At 40.6% G+C, this 17,511-nt stretch overlaps 1 protein-coding gene across 11 annotated transcripts in view; it reads right to left on the bottom strand.

Moving 5' to 3' along the window:
- Positions 1-6,089: 6,089 nt before the first annotated feature.
- LOC138842975 (zinc finger and SCAN domain-containing protein 30-like) overlaps positions 6,090-17,511 on the bottom strand; it is a 54,493-nt gene continuing 43,071 nt past the window's right edge. For 6 of the 11 annotated variants that reach the window (XR_011379353.1, XR_011379351.1, XR_011379354.1 and 3 more), the window contains 2 exons: positions 10,729-10,892; positions 6,090-6,435 (listed from right to left, as the gene is read on the bottom strand). Coding sequence is in view for 1 of the 11 variants with exons in the window: in XM_070050302.1 (XP_069906403.1) it covers positions 10,882-10,892 (11 nt within the window). In the remaining 10 variants the exon portion in view is untranslated. Of the gene's footprint in view, positions 10,893-17,511 lie in introns of all 11 variants that reach the window. The other 5 variants (XM_070050294.1, XM_070050296.1, XM_070050302.1 and 2 more) reach the window with 2 other exon arrangements.

The raw sequence follows: 17,511 nt of genomic DNA, 5'->3' as shown, positions 1-17,511 counted from the left end.
TCTGATGCTACTCCCTGCTAATGCACCTGGGAAAACAGCAGAAGATAGCCGAAGTGTCTGGGACCCTGCCATCCACCTGGGACACCTGAATGAATCTCCTGGCTCCTGGCTTCCACCTGGCTCAGCCCTGGCCGTTGTAGCCTCTTGGGAGTGAACCAGAGGATGAGGGAATTTCTCTCTCTCCCTCTCTCTCTCTCTCTCTCTACCTCTCTATCTCTCCTTTCCTCCCTCCCTTTCTCCCTCCTTCGCTGTAACTCTTTCAAATAAATAAATCAATCTTCTTTATTTATCTTAATTCAAAAGTTTCATGGTCATTACCAGAAGCTGGGAAGGAAGAGGAGAGGGAGGGAAAGGGGAGAGGTTAATGAATGGCTACTAAGTAATAGCTAGTTAGTAGTAAGAATGTCTGGGGCTCTATCACACATGAAGGTAACTAAAAATAATGTTAGTGGACTGTATATTTCTCTATAAGAAAATTGGAAGATAGGATATTGGATGTTCTACCTTAAAGAAATGTTAAATGGGAGCTGGCACTGTGGCATAGCAGGTAAAGCTGCTGCCTGCAATGCCAGCATCCCATATGGGTACTGGTTCTAGTCCCGGCTGCTCCACTTCTGATCCAGCTCAATGCTAATGCCAGGAAAGTAGTGGAAGATGCCCCAGGATGCTGGGTCCCTGCACCCATGTAGCAGACCCAGATGAAGCCCCTAGCTCCTGCCTCTGCCCTGGCCATGCCCCAGCTGCTGTGGCCATTTAGGGGGTGAACCAGCAGATGGAAGATTCTCTCTATCTCTCCCTCTCTCTCTGTAACTCTACCTCTCTAATAAATAAATAAATATTTTAAAAAAGAAAAAAAGAAATGTTAAATGTTCAAAGAGACAGCTATATCTACCCTGACTGGCCATTACACAATGTATTCATGTATCCAAATGTAACATGGTACCCCATAAATATGCACAATTTTTATGTCAAAAATTTTTAATGAAGAAAATTGTTAATGCATCTTTTTTTCAACTCCTACAGACTTTTGCTGCTCCCCCTGCTGTGTGTACACATGCTACAGCGCTTGTTCTTTGCCCTTCAAAGTTCACTTGAATTTGGATTCTTCTTAAGGGAGGAACATAAAGAGAAGAGAAAAAGGAAAGTATGAATGGTTTCTCTGTCAAAGTTCTGTATTTATAAAATAAAATAAGGCTCATAACCTCACACTTACCTTTTTCACATCCAGGCAAGTAGGAGACAATGTACTCCCAAGATTAGTTAAATTAAATTTCCAGATATTTACTGAATTTTTAGTAGATAAAACAAATGCAGAAGAGTGATATATTAAGAATATCTACAAAGTGACATCAACTTCAAGATGCAACGACTTTGAACAGTGCTTGTCTCAACTGTTGAGGAACAGTTTTTTTTTCATACAATTTGTTGAACTCTTTACTTAGTATAGAGTTAATATATATTAATATATAATATATTATATATAATTATTAATATATAATTATATAAGATGTAATATTATATAATTATATATTCATATATAGAGAGAGTAATCTGTATAAAGTTAACTGAAAATAGATCTTAGTAAAAAATAAGACTGGGAATAAGAGAGGGAGGAGGAAGGGGGTGGAGTATGGGCAAGAGGGTGGGTACGGTGGGAAGAATCACTATGTTCCTAAAGTTATTTATGAAATGCTTTTAGTTTATATTATTTAAATAAAACATTCTTGGGGAAAAAAAGAATATCTACGACAGCCTAAGCAAAAGGGTAATAACCCAGATGAGGAAAGTGCTGCGTGTCAGGGCTGTCCCTTGTCACATGCTGGTAATCACTCGATGGAGGCTGGCCCACTGGATGTTCACCCCAGGAAAGGAAAAGCTCTATTTGCATTCCAAGATCCAGACATCACTAATGTCCACAATTCAGGCAACAATTCAACTACAGCTTGAAACGTGGACTGTTCTTACTACAACTATCAGCCAATTTGTAGAATCTGAAACATAATCAATGAAACAATACCAACATACCATCCTAGTTTTAAGTGACTCCCACAAAACAACAGAATGCTGTATAACTTTCTTTATATAAATTGCAGAAAATTCCTTTTTATGTATCTCTCATGAACTTTTTTTTAAGATTTGTTTATTTGAAAGCCAGAATGACAGACAGAGGGAGAGACATAAGGAGAAAGAGGTCTTCCACCCATTGGTTCACTCCCCAGATGGCCACAGTAGCTACGGCTGGATCAGGCTGAAGCCAGGAGCCTGGAACTCCATGGGGTTCTCCCATCTGAGTGGCAGGGACCCAGTCACTTCTGCTGCTTTCCCTGGTGCATTATCAGGGACATGATACTGGCATCACAGATGGAGGCTTAACTCATTGTGCCACAACACCAGCCCCAAGAAATTCTTATTTAAGTTGCTGTGTTTTCTTCACAGTGTTAATAGAAATGTTTTCCTCTCAGTCTTACCACTCAGTGTAGATCATAACACTAAGGAAGAAAGAGGTCCCCAGTGCTGTCCTTCTCCAGTGGGAAGTTCAATTGAACAGTGCTCAGGAAGGGAACACCATGTGTGTAGACGCTTGCACATGAAGAAAACCAGGAGATGCAGAACAGGGAAATGGCCCAGCTCTCCAGGCCACGATCAAGTAGCTCTCCCGGTGGAGACCGAGCTCTCCTTACGCATTCCCATCTACGGAATCTAGAATGAAAGAGAAATTCAAAAATAAATCAAACTCAAAATTTTTAAAATTCTACTGGGTAGATTTTTTACAGCCAAGGAAATATAGTCTTATGGTTCTTTCAACATATATACTTATTTTCAGTCTAATTTTAATCCATATTATTATAATATATAATATAATATATATTATATCAAGTCATATAGAATATATAGTATAATTATATATACTAATTTTAATTCACATATTCTCTTATTTTTTTATTTTTTTGACAGACAGAGTTACACAGTGAGAGAGAGACAGAGAGAAAGGCCTTCCTTCCGTTGGCCCACCCCCTAAATGGCCGCTACGCACCACGCTGATCCAAAGCCAGGAGCCAGGTGCTTCCTCCTGGTCTCCCATGAGGTGCAGGGCCCAAGCACTTGGGCCATCCTCCACTGCACTCCCGGGCCACAGCAGAGAGCTGGACTAGCAGATGAGCAACCGGGACAGAATCCGGCGCCCCAACCGGGACTAGAACCCGGAGTGCCGGCACCGCCGGCAGAGGATTAGCCTAGTGAGCCACGGCGCCAGCCCACATGTTCTCTTATTAAAAGAGAATATGTGAATTAAAATTATTGATCAAAATTAGACCTATGTGGTACTAAAACAACTGGTTGATTCAGTGGCAGTACTTATAAGTGCACTATAAATAATTTCGCAAACTGATTATCATCTTTAGAAACTTTTAGTTTTCGTGGTATTCAAATCTGACTATGCTTCTAGATTTTCCATTTCAAGACACTCCCTTACTGCTTCCTTCTACTTTGCCACAATCCAAAAATATTCTACCAGGGACAGGCATTTGTTGTTTGCTTAAGATGACTGCATCTCCTGTTCCAGTGCCTAGATGTGAGTCCTAGCTCCACTCCAGATTCCACTGCCTCCTGTGCACACCAAGAGAGGCGACAGTGACAGTGACAGTGCATGGGTTCTTGCCGCCCATGCGGGAGTTCTAGGCTCCTGGCTTCAGCCTGGACCACTCTTATTTTTGGATGTATTTGGGTGAAAGAGTGGATGAAAGATCTCTGTTTCTCTCCCTCTCTTCTTCTCTCTCTCTCTCTCTCTCTCCCTCTCTGTGGGTGTGTCTTTCAAATAAATGAAACCTAAAAGAATAAATAAAAATTCTCCTATAGCTTTGTTTGTTACATTTAGATCTTTAATCCATCCCACACATACATATTTGTACAAATTTAGCAAAGGGATATTGACATTGGTTATCTAAACTTGCCCTTTATACTATATGACTGGATCCATTACAATATATATGAATTGCTTAATAAAAAAAGAAAATAAAGAGCAATGCCTAGCGCTTAAAAAAAAATCAGTAAATGTAAACAGGACCATCTTCACCGCCAAACTGAGAAAAGGAATAACACAGAACAATTCATCTGGGAGTATTCAAATGTCCCCAGCCAAAGCCAAATACCAATCCAGAGCCTACATAACCAGTACTCAAAAACTTTAGCATAACAACAATTTTTTCCCTTTCCCTTAAATAGTTCAACCAAATGGAAGAATTAATAAAGCCATATTCCATTCCAGATAAAATTAACCTGTGGTTCACCTAAAGATCAAGCTCAGGCTAACCAGTACAAGGAGCTGGAACCTAAGGGAAAAAGAAGTACATGAATTAGCAAACAGATGGCCACTGGCGATTTAATGAACAGACACTCTGATTTGGATTGATGGCCCGATGAGAGAAGGTCTTTAGCTTAAGCTCTTCCCTTGAGAACGCAGGATGGCGGGGCTCCAGGGGTTTGATCAGGTTACAGCCCTCCCCCCTGCAGGAGGGCCTTCCCTGGTTCAGGAAGAGCCTTGTGTGTGTCCAGGGAGCACAGGCCCCGGGCCCACAGCCTGCAGAGGGCATGCTCTCTTACTCTCCACTTCTGCCTCGGGAGAGCAGAGCGGGAAGACAAGAGCGCTTTTTTTGTCATCCAGAGATCCTGTTGTAAAAACAAAAGAGACTGAAAGAATTCATACCTTGGTTAAATCACTTTTGATATATTCCATAAGTCCATTTTTGACAAAAATGTCTGACAGTCACAAGAGGGTAGAATCAAGCCTTAGGACCGGACGCGAGGGCGGAAATGGGTGAACGGAGAAAAGACAAACAGTGCACTGATGCAGTAAAGCCTGCTTCCATGTATTTCTCAATTTTACTTAAAATGAGGTCGCCTTGTACCCTCGGGATAGCTCTCCAAGGTCTTCCCTAGAGAACTGTCTGTCCAGATCAAAACGTGTCTGTTGATTAACATGCAAGTAGTTATCATGTGTAATAGAAACAGCTCAAGCAAAACAGTAGATATTTCTGAAAAAGCATAATAGAATACATACCTCTTCAAGTATCTTCTCTTTCATGTAAGCATCTCCGAAAACAAGGGGAAGAAACAGAGTGAGGAGAAGAGATTAGGGCTCAGCCTAGCTTCAAGTTTGTCAAGTATTTGCAGCTCAAAGAGTATTTACATAAATAAAAACTGGTAGCTTTTAGTGTCAGTCATAGGTTATGATCTCTTGGGTTTTGGTTTTTATTTTCTTAGCTTAAAAATTATATACAGCTCTCCATATTAATCCCCTTAAAAATCAATTTTCCAAGTAACTGTGTCTCGTCCAGATTCAGTATCCTTTTCATTAGCAGAAAGTTCTAAATTGAAGATTTACAAATTAAAATGCAAACTTTTTTTCCCAACTAACTTCATAAATATGTTAAACAGGAAAAGGAAGTTGGAGTTAAGAACTGGGAGGCTATATGAATTTTTTGTTTCTAAAGGATTGGCTATGACTGCCAACAATTCCGTGGTTTTAGCTGCTTTCAAAAGCAGGAATGTGATAATAGCTCCTGGGTGGAATAATTTTGGCTGGACTTGATTAAATCTAGGCTTAAAATTTACAGGGAACAGCTTGGATTGCCTTTTTTTTTTTTTTTTTTTTTTTTTTTTTTCAAAAAAACAGTGTTGCATTTCGTCTTAGTGTGGTCTTGCCAGATTCCGGCCTTTTGGGAGTCTGGCAGTAGATTAGACACTAACAAAGCAAGCTGTAATACCCTGGGGAACATGAGTTACATAACTCCAATCAACACTGATGAGTGTGTGCCTCACTAAAACTCTGCACGTGGAATCTTGGCAAGGCTTCCTACAATTCTAAGGTCCTTCCCTGTCACACAAAGCTATTTTATGAAGCTCCCAGAAAGTAATCTGTCCAAAAGAGAATGGGTGACAAACACTGGACACATTCAACTGGTATTCTGTTCTCTTTTTCTTCTGGTCAATAAATCACTGTGCATCCCCAGAAACATAGCTAGATTTTGCATCCAATATCTTAAACTTTGTTCTTGACATTTGTACAGTGACTTCAGGACATATGATTTTAATTCCATTGGTGATAATTCTACAATACTTGCCAAAAAGCAACTACATATTGGAGAGCTCCTTAAGTCTCCATTTTCCAAATCTGAATACAAATAATATTATATACTAAAAACTATTTCATGGGTTTCTGGTTTCAGGACAAGGTGGAATAAAATCATTTCTCCCTATTCCCCCTGCTAAGTATAGTTAAAAATCTCTGAATATTATATGTAGAAAAGTTTAAAAAGGTAGAAAGAAAAGAAAACAGGCACACTGGCTATGGACGTCCAAAGGTCCAAGAAAGGTAGGTGGTGAGTTCTCTCGGGGTTTCTTTTTGCTTCACATATTCCAGAGTTGGAGCTGAAAAGGCTAACAACAACACAGAAAAAACAATGAGCACAAACAACAACAACAACAACAAATCTCTCACAAGAAACCAGCTGCAGTGGGTCAGCACAGCAAGTTAAGCGGCTGCTTGAGACAGTGGCATTCAATATCGGAGTGCTGGTTCAAGTCCCAACTTCTCTGCCTCCAATGCAGCTTCCTGTCAATTTGTCTGGGAAGGTAGTAGACAATGGCCTGAGTACTTGGGCCCCTGCCACCCATGTGGGAGACCCGAATGGAGTCCCTGGATCGTGGCTTCAGCCTGGCCCGGCCCAGCCCTGGACGCTGCAGAGCATTTTGAAAGTGAACCAGCCGGTGAAAAGTCCTGCTCTCTCCCTCTTTCTCTTTCTCTCTCTCTGTCTCAGTCTTTCAAATTAAAATTTAAAAATGTAAATACTTAAATACAGGATCCACTGTTGTCTTATAACAAAATATCCAAAATGTTCTGCCTATAATTTTAAAACATCAAGACCTAGGAAAATGTCAACTTGAATGGGAAAAGATAATCAACAAACACTGATCCTGAGACGAGACAGATACAGATAATCTGACAAGTACTTTAAAACAGCCATCAGAAAAATGTTTCAATATGCAATTAAGAACACATTTGAAACGAATTAAAAATACAAATGAACAAAAACAAGTTTCAGAAAAGAAACAGAAGATATACTGAACTCCAGCCTTAACCCTAGGGTTAAGCAGAACAGAAATAATAAAAAGAGGGTCACTTGGAAGATCAGGAAGGAAGAACAGAAAGAATAAAAACTTGGATAACTACAACAGACGTTCCTTTATCTTTTGTTTTCCAAGTTGTGTGTGATGGTTGAAGAAAAAAAGGTTGATCAAATAGTGTTTTATGTGGTCCTCTTTTAAAATATTTACTTATTTATTTATTATTTGAAAGCCAGAGTGACAGAGAGCAGGAAGTCAAATTATGCCTATTTTCAGATGAGATGATTCTATATGTGGGAGATCCTAAAGACTCCACTGAGAGACTACTGGAACTCATAAAGGAGGATATAAAATCAACAAACAAAAATCAATAATCTTTGTATACACAGACAACACCATGGCTGAAGAAGAGCTTATAAGGTCAATCCCATTCACAATAGCTACAAAAAAATATTAAATACATTGGAATAAAATTAAGCAAGGATATCAAAGATTTCTATTATGAAAATTATAAAACATTAAATAAAAAGTGGAAGAAGACATAAAAAATGGTAAAATCTTCCATGTTCATGGATTAGAGAATCAATATCATCAAAATGTCCATAATGGGGCTGGCATGGTGGCACAGTGGGTTAAGCTGCTGCCTGCAGTGCCAGCAACCCATATGGGCGCCGGTTTGAGTCCCAGCTGCTCCATTTCCAATCCTGCTCTCTACTATGGCCTGGGAAAGCAACAGAATATGGCCCAAGTCCTTGGGTCCCTGCACCCATGCAGGAAACCTGGAAGAAGTTCCTGGCTCATGGCTTCGGATCAGTGCAGCTCCAGCCATTGCAGCCATCTAGGGAGTGAACCAGCTGATGGAAAACCTCTCTCTCTCTTTCTGTATCTCTCTCTCTCTCTCTCTCTCTCTCTCTCTGTCTGCCTGTCTTTCTATAACTCTGTCTATCTATAACTCTGCCTTTCAAATAAATAAATAAGTCTTTTTAAAAAACTGTCTATACTACCAAAGGAAATTTACAGATTCAATGTGATCCCAACCAAAATACCATGGACATTCTTCTTAGATCTAGAAAAAATGATGCTAAAATTCATATGGAAACACAAGAGAGCTCTAATAGCTAAAGCAATCTCATACAACAAAAACAAAGCCAAAGGTACCATAATACCAGATTTGAAGACATACTACAGGGCAATTATAATCAAAACAGCCTCTTACTTGCACCAAAAAAAAAAAAAAAATATGTATAGACCAATGGAACAGAATAGAAACTCTAGGGGCCAGCACTGTGGCATAACAGATAAAGCTGTGGCCTGCAGTGCCAGCATCCAATATGAGCACTGGTTGGAATCCTGCTGCTCCACTTCCAATCTGGCTCTTTGCTATGGCCTGGGGAAGCAGTAGAAGATGGCCCAAGTCCTTGGGCCCCTGCACCCACGTGGGAGATCCAGGAGAAGCTCCTGGTTCCTGGCTTTGAATCAGCCTAGCTCCAGCTGCTGCAGTCATTTGGGAGTGAACCAGCGAATGGAAGACCTCTCTCTCTCTCTCTCTCTCACTCTCTCTCCCTCTCTCTCTTGCCGTCTCTCCCTCTCTGTAACTGCCTTTCAAGTAAATAAATAAATCTTTAAAAAAAAAAAGATTCTCAATTCCTTTGCCTTTTGATGGCTTGATTGTAATCTGTCTTGGCATGAGTCTCTTTCAGTTCCTTTAACTAAGACTTTGCTGAGCTTCTTGGATGTTTACATGCATCTCCTTCATCAGATTTGGTCATTTTTGAGCCATTATTTATCTGAATGTTCTCTCTGCCCCTTTCTATTCTCCTACAACTCCCAAAATGATATACATTGTTCTTCTACTTTTTTTTCTTTCTACTCCACAATTTCAGTAGTTCCCATTGATCCATCTTTAGGTTCTTTGAATCTCTCTTCTGCCTACCCAAATCTGCCTTTAATCTGTCTACTGAATTTTTCATTTCTATAAGAATATCATTGTACTTTTCAACTCTAGGGTGTTTTTGTTTCTCTTGGTTTTCTGGCCTTTTTAAAGTTTACTTATTTATTATTTATTATCACCTACTTGAAAGGAAGAGAAAGAGAAAGAACTTCCATCCACTGGTTTACTCCTCAAATGCTTATAACAGCTGACCCAGACTGAAGCCAGGATCCCAGAACCCAGTACAGGTTTCCCACAGGGGCCCAAGCACTTGACCCATCCTCTGCTGCTCTCCCGGGTGAATTAGCAGGAACTGGACCAGAAGCAGAGTAGTCAGAACTTGAGCTATCACTCCAGTATAGGCATCCCAAGAAGGGGTTTAACTCACTGTACCACAGTGCTCTCTCTTTAGCTCTTTATTGGTATTTCCACGTTGTATGTACATCTATTCATCATTTTCTTGACTTTCTCTACGTCTCCTTTAGTTCTTTGAGCACCTTATTTTAAAATACTTTTCTAGTAGACCTGCCATCCTGTCTCTTTCAGGGACATTTTCTGTTGATTTCCTGGTTCCGTATATGCTTTATGATATTTTGTTGAAAACTGGACATTTGAATCTAATAATGTGGTAATTCCAGAAATCAGATTCTCCCTCTCCTTTCCCACATCCTGCCATCTTTGCTACTGTTTTTATTGTTTTTGTTTTTCTGATTGTTATAGGCAATCTCTGTGCTGGCACCATTTCCTGATCATGTATGGCTACTTTCTTTTCAATGTCTCCATCTTGCTTCTGAATATCCCAGTTTTCAATGCCTGACTCCCAAGAGGAGAAAAGAAAAATTAAGGTGGGATAAAAAGGAGTACTGGACTTTCATATCCCCTAAAAGTCATTTTTTATTTATTTGAAAGGCAGAGAGATAGACACACAGAGATCCTCCACCCACTGGCTCACTCCCCAAATGCCTGCAACAGGCCACAGTCAGGAACGGAAACTCAATCTGAGTCTCCCACAGGGGTATTAGGGACCCAAGCACTCAAAGCCATCAGCTGCTAACTCCCAGAGTCCACATAGCAGAAAGTTGGAATTGGACACAGAGCCAAGACTTGAACCCAGGCAATCCAACATGGGATATGAGCTCCCAAGCAATGACCTAACCAGTGTACCCAACACATGCCCTGTCTCTGGAAGTCTTACAACAATGGAGGCCATGTAACAAAAGAAGCAAGAATGGGGTGGGGGGCGGCACTGCTGCCTGCCTGCTGGCATCCTACTCCACTTCCCATCCAGCTCTCTGCTGTGGCCTAGGAAAGCAGTAGAAGATGGCTCCTGGCTTCCAATCGGCGCAGTTCCGGCCGTTGTGGCCAACTTCGGAGTGAACCAGCAGATGGAAGATCTCTCTCTCTCTCACTGCCTCTGCCTCTCTGTAACTCTGACTTTCAAATAAATAAAATAAATCTTAAAAAAAAAAAAAAAGAATAGTAGGGGAGGTGATCTGGAGCAGCATTCAGTGAGCAGAGCACAGACGCTGATATTTGGAAGACAGCATCCTCTTTGCTCTCCCCGGCTCCTGCAAGCCACACTAAGCTGTTCCAGCCTGCCACCAGGCTGAAAGCAGGAGATGGGTAACCTCTACTGTCTTAGGAGCTGAAATTGATCAAAATTAACCACAAGTTACCTGTTCAAGCCTTGCTCTAGAGGTTGTAAACCTTCAATAGATGCCAGAGTTCCAAAATCATGTCAGACAGACTTCCAGCGTGGCTGTCATCTGAACAGGAAGGCGGATTCCAAGGGCTTCATGCTCTGCCACCCTCCCGGAATCCTGATACTTTTAGTATTGTCCTGTAGCAACATAAGATGAAGCACAGAATGTTTACAACCTCATGTGATTTGTCAAATAAAACCAAGCAAAAATCATATTATTATTTAATAAATCAAAAGTCATTTAGTAAAACTGTCAGACAAACCCAGAACATACTAGAATATAAAGCCAAGAAACAAGTGAAATATACATTGGAATTTGGTATATGACAAAGTTGTCATATAGAATTAATGAGGAAAATGGACCATTTAATAAATGGTATTACAACAATTTGGCAGCCACCTGAAAAAAATTAGACCCATACTGTACATCAGGATAAACACTATATGGATCAAAGATTAGATGTGAAAATAAGACAATAAAAATAGTATAAAATGGGAATGTTTTATAACCTTGAAGAAAGGAAGGGTTTTCCAACTATGACACAAAATGAAGAAGCCATACAAAAGATAACTGCAAAAATTCTGCAAGGCAAAAACAAAACAAAGGGAAAGAAAAACAGGGCCAAGACCCACAGAATACATGAGAAAAAACATTCATAGGAAATAATAAGAAATGACCAGTAATCTTATTTTACAATGTATGTGGTTATTATTTGTAACATTGTGGTAAGGTCATAGCATTGCTGCAAAAATTGGAGACAACCCAAGCATCCATCAGTGGGAGGCTGACTGAATGAATAAATTATGGTTAACAAATTTTACATGATAGAATATTATGTGGTTGTAAAAGAAACTTTAAGTGAATAATATAACAAAATCTCAATATGATACTAGTTTTTTTTTAAGTGAAAACAGGGTGTATATAATACTACCTTTGAGTAAGAGTAGTAAAATAAGAAAACATATTTCACCTGCTTATTTATGCCAATAACAAACCACTTATACTGGCTGTCGCAAGGGCAGACGTGTAAGTGGGAACTTGCTGAGGAGAGAAAATTTTGCATTTTGTGCCTTTTGCTTTTTTTTTTTTAACAATGCAAAACTACCTGTTTAAAAACTGGATTGAAAACAACTTCTAAGTAGATAAGGAAAATATTATTTTAATCACTGTAACTCCATTAAAAGGCATCCATCCTGAGCGATTTTGTTTCTTGGACTAAAAATATTCTGGAAAACATCTAATCAGAGACCAAGAGTCCGAAGATGTTACAAAAAGCCCCGAGTCAAAGTGCTGAAAGACGATTTCCCAGTCAGCAGTCTCAGAAATTAGTCCAAACGTACTTTAAAACACGAACAATGATCAAATGTTGCTTCTAGTTGTAAAGGCATTAACAATGCCATGCTATATTAAAAGGATACAAAATAGAAGACAAATGGAAGGCGGGCAATTGGAAGGGGAGAGAATGACTTTTGCAGTTGACAGGTGACTCTCAGAAAAATGCCAAACGTCTACGGCTTACTATAGCAGCAATCTAAAGTTGGCGATAAATATTCTAACAGCTCATTACGTGGGTACACTGTGTATTTATTTGTTTGCTAATCAATTCATTTTATTCATTTACTCAATCCAGATTGGCAACTTGCCCTTTCATTTTAAACAGAATAAATTTTTTTTAATTTTTTTGACAGGCAGAGTGGACAGTGAGAGAGAGAGACAGAGAGAAAGGTCTTCCTTTGCCGTTGGTTCACCCTCCAATGGCCGCCGCAGCCGGCGCGCTGCGGCCGGCACACCGCGCTGATCCGATGGCAGGAGCCAGGAGCCAGGTGCTCTTCCTGGTCTCCCATGGGGTACAGGGCCCAAGCACTTGGGCCATCCTCCACTGTACTCCCTGGCCACAGCAGAGAGCTGGCCTAAACAGAATAAATTTAAAAGCAGAAAGGAATTATATATTCTAAAATGTATACTCCCATAGAGAAGAAAATCAATTTAAAGAAATAATTGTTTATAGAACGTTAACCTAAATTATAAAAGGGGGAATGGCATGGTTATCATGTTGGTAAGTAATTAAAAAAGCAAAAGTGATCATTCATATGACTCTTATTATTAAATCCAGAAAGGGTGTAAACATCAACACATTCGTACTCACTGATTATTTCTCAGCTATACTTATTAAAGTAAATGAGTTACATCCTTTTTTTTTTTTTTTTTTTTGACAGGCAGAGTGGACAGTGAGAGAGAGAGACAGAGAGAAAGGTCTTCCTTTGCCGTTGGTTCACCCTCCAATGGCCACCGCGGCTGGCACGCTACAGCCAGCACACCGTGCTGATCAGAAGCCAGCAGCCAGGTGCTTCTCCTGGTCTCCCATGGGGTGCAGGGCCCAAGTACTTGGGCCATCCTCCACTGCACTCCCTGGCCACAGCAGAGAGCTGGCCTGGAAGAGGGGCAACTGGGACAGAATCCGGCGCCCCAACAGGGACTAGAACCTGGTGTGCTGGCGCCGCAAGGCGGAGGATTAGCCTATTGAGCCGCGGCGCCGGCTAATGAGTTACATCTTAACCATGGAAACAGTAAACAATTTTCCTAAATGTAAACATTTTTCCTCAACAGAAAAAAGAAGGAAAATTGCCAATGAACAATAAATACTTTAGATAGAAATCAGACCATGCAAAACTGGAATGTCAATGTCTTATAGGAGATGTATATTTAAATCTGTACTTGTCAGCTAGGAAGTAGTGTGCCTGCCAAAGGATATTTACATTAGGGGTAGGCATTTTGCCTGGAGGTTAAGACACCAGTTAAGAAGCCCACATTCCACATCAGAACACCTCTATTTGATCACCATCCCTGTTCCTGAATCCAGCTTCCTGTTAATACTAACCCGGGGAGGCAGCAGGGATAGCTGGAGTAGCTGGGTTCCTGCCGTCTACTTAGGAGACCTGGATTGAGTTCCAGGCTCCTGGCTTTGCCCTCCCCCCAAACCCTACAGCTAGTCCATGTGGGCATATTTGGGAAGTGAACTGGTAGATAGGAATTTGCTCTCTCTCACTCACTCTGTCTCTGCCTCTCAGATAAATACATAAAAATGTTTAAAGAATATTGATATTAATTTACTTTGTTTTTGATTTCCCATAATCCAAGTTGGAGCCAGAGTTCCTCCTGCATATTTCCAAAGCATTCCACATACACTGGACCTTCTTCACTTATTCTAGAATTCTGTTGATGTCTCTGTCTCACTCTAGATGGATTTCTGGAGGGCAGGACCTTTTATTTACTACAGCAGTCAGGGAACCTAGTAGAGTGCCTGGATCACTGGTGCTTCATAAATCATCATCGTTTATCTAATTAAGTATCAAAAATGTATGAGTTATAGCACATATTTTAGATATTAATGACCTGTTAAATATTCAACATTTTCATTTAGGCCAGTTATTTAGTTTTCATGTACCCCATCACTTTAAAAGCAAAGCTGAATTTACAAGACTAAATAGGGAGAACTGAATCTTAAAAGATTCACTATTAAATGCAAATAAACAAACGCTCTGAGGCTAATTTTCTCTTTCTGTTCATGTAACTCAAAAGTAGCTACAATCAAATTTACTCTCCTACAGCATCTCTATATTCAAGTAACTCTATAGAAAATATTCAAGCTCATTTGATTCCTTAGGATGTGATATGATTTTTATTGATATCTTAAAAAGTTAATTTCGCCTCCAGATGTGGACAAGCCAAATGTGTGTTTTCAAAAAGTGTCACGTGTAAGAAAGAATGAGAAATGACACTGCAAGCTCCATCAGGGTCCTTCTGAAATGGCCCTATTTCATCTGGCCATGAGGGGGCAGCAGGCTCCGGGGAAATGTCTCCAGAATCCTGTGCCACTCGTAGTGCCCTCAAACTCGGTGACTGTGAAAGGCAGGGTAAACAAAACATCTATTTGCTCTATTGGCTCTATTGGATCGCTTTGCTCTATTCCAAAAGCAAAGCTCGTAGGGTGTGGTTTCAAGCATTCACAATCAGAGCTAATGTCACCGCTGTTGCTAATGATTAGCTGCCGTTAATTCACAGCAGGGGTAATTGAAGACAAAACAGCAAGATTCCTTTTAATCCAGAGAGAAAAACAGAAAGAGGTAAAAGATCAAGGGGACTTTGAGAAATGAGAAACTGAAAAATGATTATGTAATATGGAATAGTTCTTATTCCCACATTTAATAACCTTTCAGTCTAATAAAATGACTAATATGTGGTAATTTTCTACTGCTTATAACATTAACCCTTAATATATCTGAACTACTAACAGATACTATTACCAGAAACTCAATCAAATCACCACAAACCTAGTAAATTTTTAGGCTGACTAATTTACTCAATTCCTTGTATAAGTAAATTCTCCCATAAAAATGGAAGAATTTATCCCATGACATGTTTTGGCATTTAACATCTTCAAATAATTTATTATGCCTGTAGGATGTTACTAGTATGTGGTCCTTTTATAGACTAATAAAATTATCTAAAAATTTGGGGCAAGTAGATAAAAGGATAAACAATTACTTACTTTGTTTGGTGTGGTTGGCTTCAGTTATTAGCAGAATGCACTGATTTGTGCATTTTCCTAATTTTATTTTATTCTGCCATGTTGTTGTGGTTACCTACACGAGCTGCTACTTAACAGCATCTCTGACTTTGAAGCTTTAGGAGACCCCTTCATGCCCTCCGATTTAAAAGGTTGTTATTTGAGTCCCTGCTTTCCACGCAGCTCCCTAGGAGGCTAGAAACTGATCACCATCTAAACACAAAACTCACTAGACTTGTCTAACTGCAAGGAATTTACTTGAGATAGCTCCAAGATTATATAAGAAAATAGTCTTGGAGTTCAGAAATGCGTCAAGGTGGTTGGCGCTGTGGCACAGAACATTACGCCTCTGCCTGTAGTGCTAACACTGCTCCACTTCCAATCCAGCTCCCTGCTAGTGCACCTGGAAAAGCAGCAGAAGATGGCCCAAGTACTTGGGTCCCTGCACCCATGTGGGAGACCCAGAAGAAGCTCCTGGTTCCTGACTCCTGGCTTTGGCCTGGCTTAGCCCAAGCCATTCCAACCATCTGAGGAGTAAACCAGTGGGTGGAAAGGAAGGAGATCTCTTTCTCTCTCTCTCTCTCTCTCTCGCTCTCACTCTCGCTCTCTGTCTTTCAAATAAATAAATAAATCTTAAAAAAAAAAAAAAAAAAAGATGTGTCAAGCACAAGTCGGGTTGTGACCTTATAAATCCAATGACATTTGAAGACTGCAGTCTCTGTTGGAACTCACTGAGGGCTCATAGCAGAAGTGTTATCACTTAGCCACTCTGGTTTACTACACACAGCCCACTTATTTGGTGAGTGCTGAACCAGCTGTTAGATCTTTCTCAATTATATGAAATTGTATGATAACTCAATTGTATGAAAGAAGTCCAGGCATGTGTTAAACATGTGTCAAAGTAATGATGACTATGAGAATGGTATTGGTCTGCTTTGTTAAGAAATTGAACAAAGGAAATTTACCGAAGAACTAAAAGTAACAAAAACTATCTTAAAACAGGTGCTTTTTTTTTTCAATTTGAGTAGCAGAAAGAGATCAAGAAAGAGACAGAGAGGGCTCCCATCATCTGTTTCACTCCCCCAAATGCTTGCAATGGCCTCGACTGGGCCAGGCCAAAGTCAGGAACTAGGAGCATGATCCAGGTTTCCCCTATGGGTGTCAAGGACCCAATTGCTTGAGCTATCCTAACTAGCATTTTTTTTTAAAGATTTTTATTTATTTGAAAAGCAGAGTTACAGAGGAGGCAGAAGCAGAAAGAGAAGTCTTCTGTCCACTGGTTCACTCCCCAAATGGCTGCAATGGCTGGCGCTGCACTGATCAGAAGCCAGGAGACAGGAGCTTCTTCCAGGTCTCCCACACCAATATGGGATGCTGGCACTGCAGGCGGCTGCTTTACCAGCTAAGCCACAGCTCCAACCCGTCCTATCTAGCATTTTAACGACTAGGCCAAAAGCCTGCCCCTATTTTTAATTTTACAAAGAAATTGATAGTGGGCTCAAAGTGCTCAGCAAGATCCTGGGAATCTACCAACATGAGTAAGAGGAACAACTGTCACAGAACTATTCTTGGAGAGCTGAAGATTTCACAAGAAAAATAATACATAGACTGGTCTTGAAGGATGCTGAGGATGTCAACCCAAAGCAAAAGCTTACTAAGGACAACATTCAGAGCAAAAGCAAGGAAAGAAATGTCACATCACTGTCTGTGCCTAGGTGTGTGGGGTAGATAATAGCTGAGGGTGAGGAGGAGGAAGTGTTGGATGGTATGGTAAGGTATGTTCCTTTCATTCTGGACACAGCAGGGAAGCAAAGATTTGTAAAGTACCATGATTACACAAATCAGGTTCACGGTCAGACTCGCAGTAATCAGGAAAAGACATTGGAATAAGAGGACAGATATTAGGGTCGGCGTCATGGCGCAGTAGGTTAACCCGCCACCTGCAGTGCCGGCATCCCATGTGGGCATTGGTTCTAGTCCCAGCTGCTCCTCTTCTGATCCAGCTCTCTGCTGTGGCCTGGGAAAGCCGTGGAAGATGGCCCGAGTCCTTGGGCCCCTGTGCCCACATGGGAGACCTGGAAGAAGCACCTGGCTCCTGGCTTTAGATCAGTGCAGCTCGACCATTGTGGCCATTTGGGGAGTGAACCAACAGATGGAAGACCTTTTTCTCTGTCTCTCCCTCTCACTAT

This window comes from Oryctolagus cuniculus, chromosome 10 (assembly GCF_964237555.1).
Source record: "Oryctolagus cuniculus chromosome 10, mOryCun1.1, whole genome shotgun sequence".
Taxonomy (NCBI): Eukaryota; Metazoa; Chordata; class Mammalia; order Lagomorpha; family Leporidae; genus Oryctolagus; species Oryctolagus cuniculus.
Note: the sequence above shows the minus strand (reverse complement) of the source record. Positions and strands in the feature narration are given on the sequence as shown.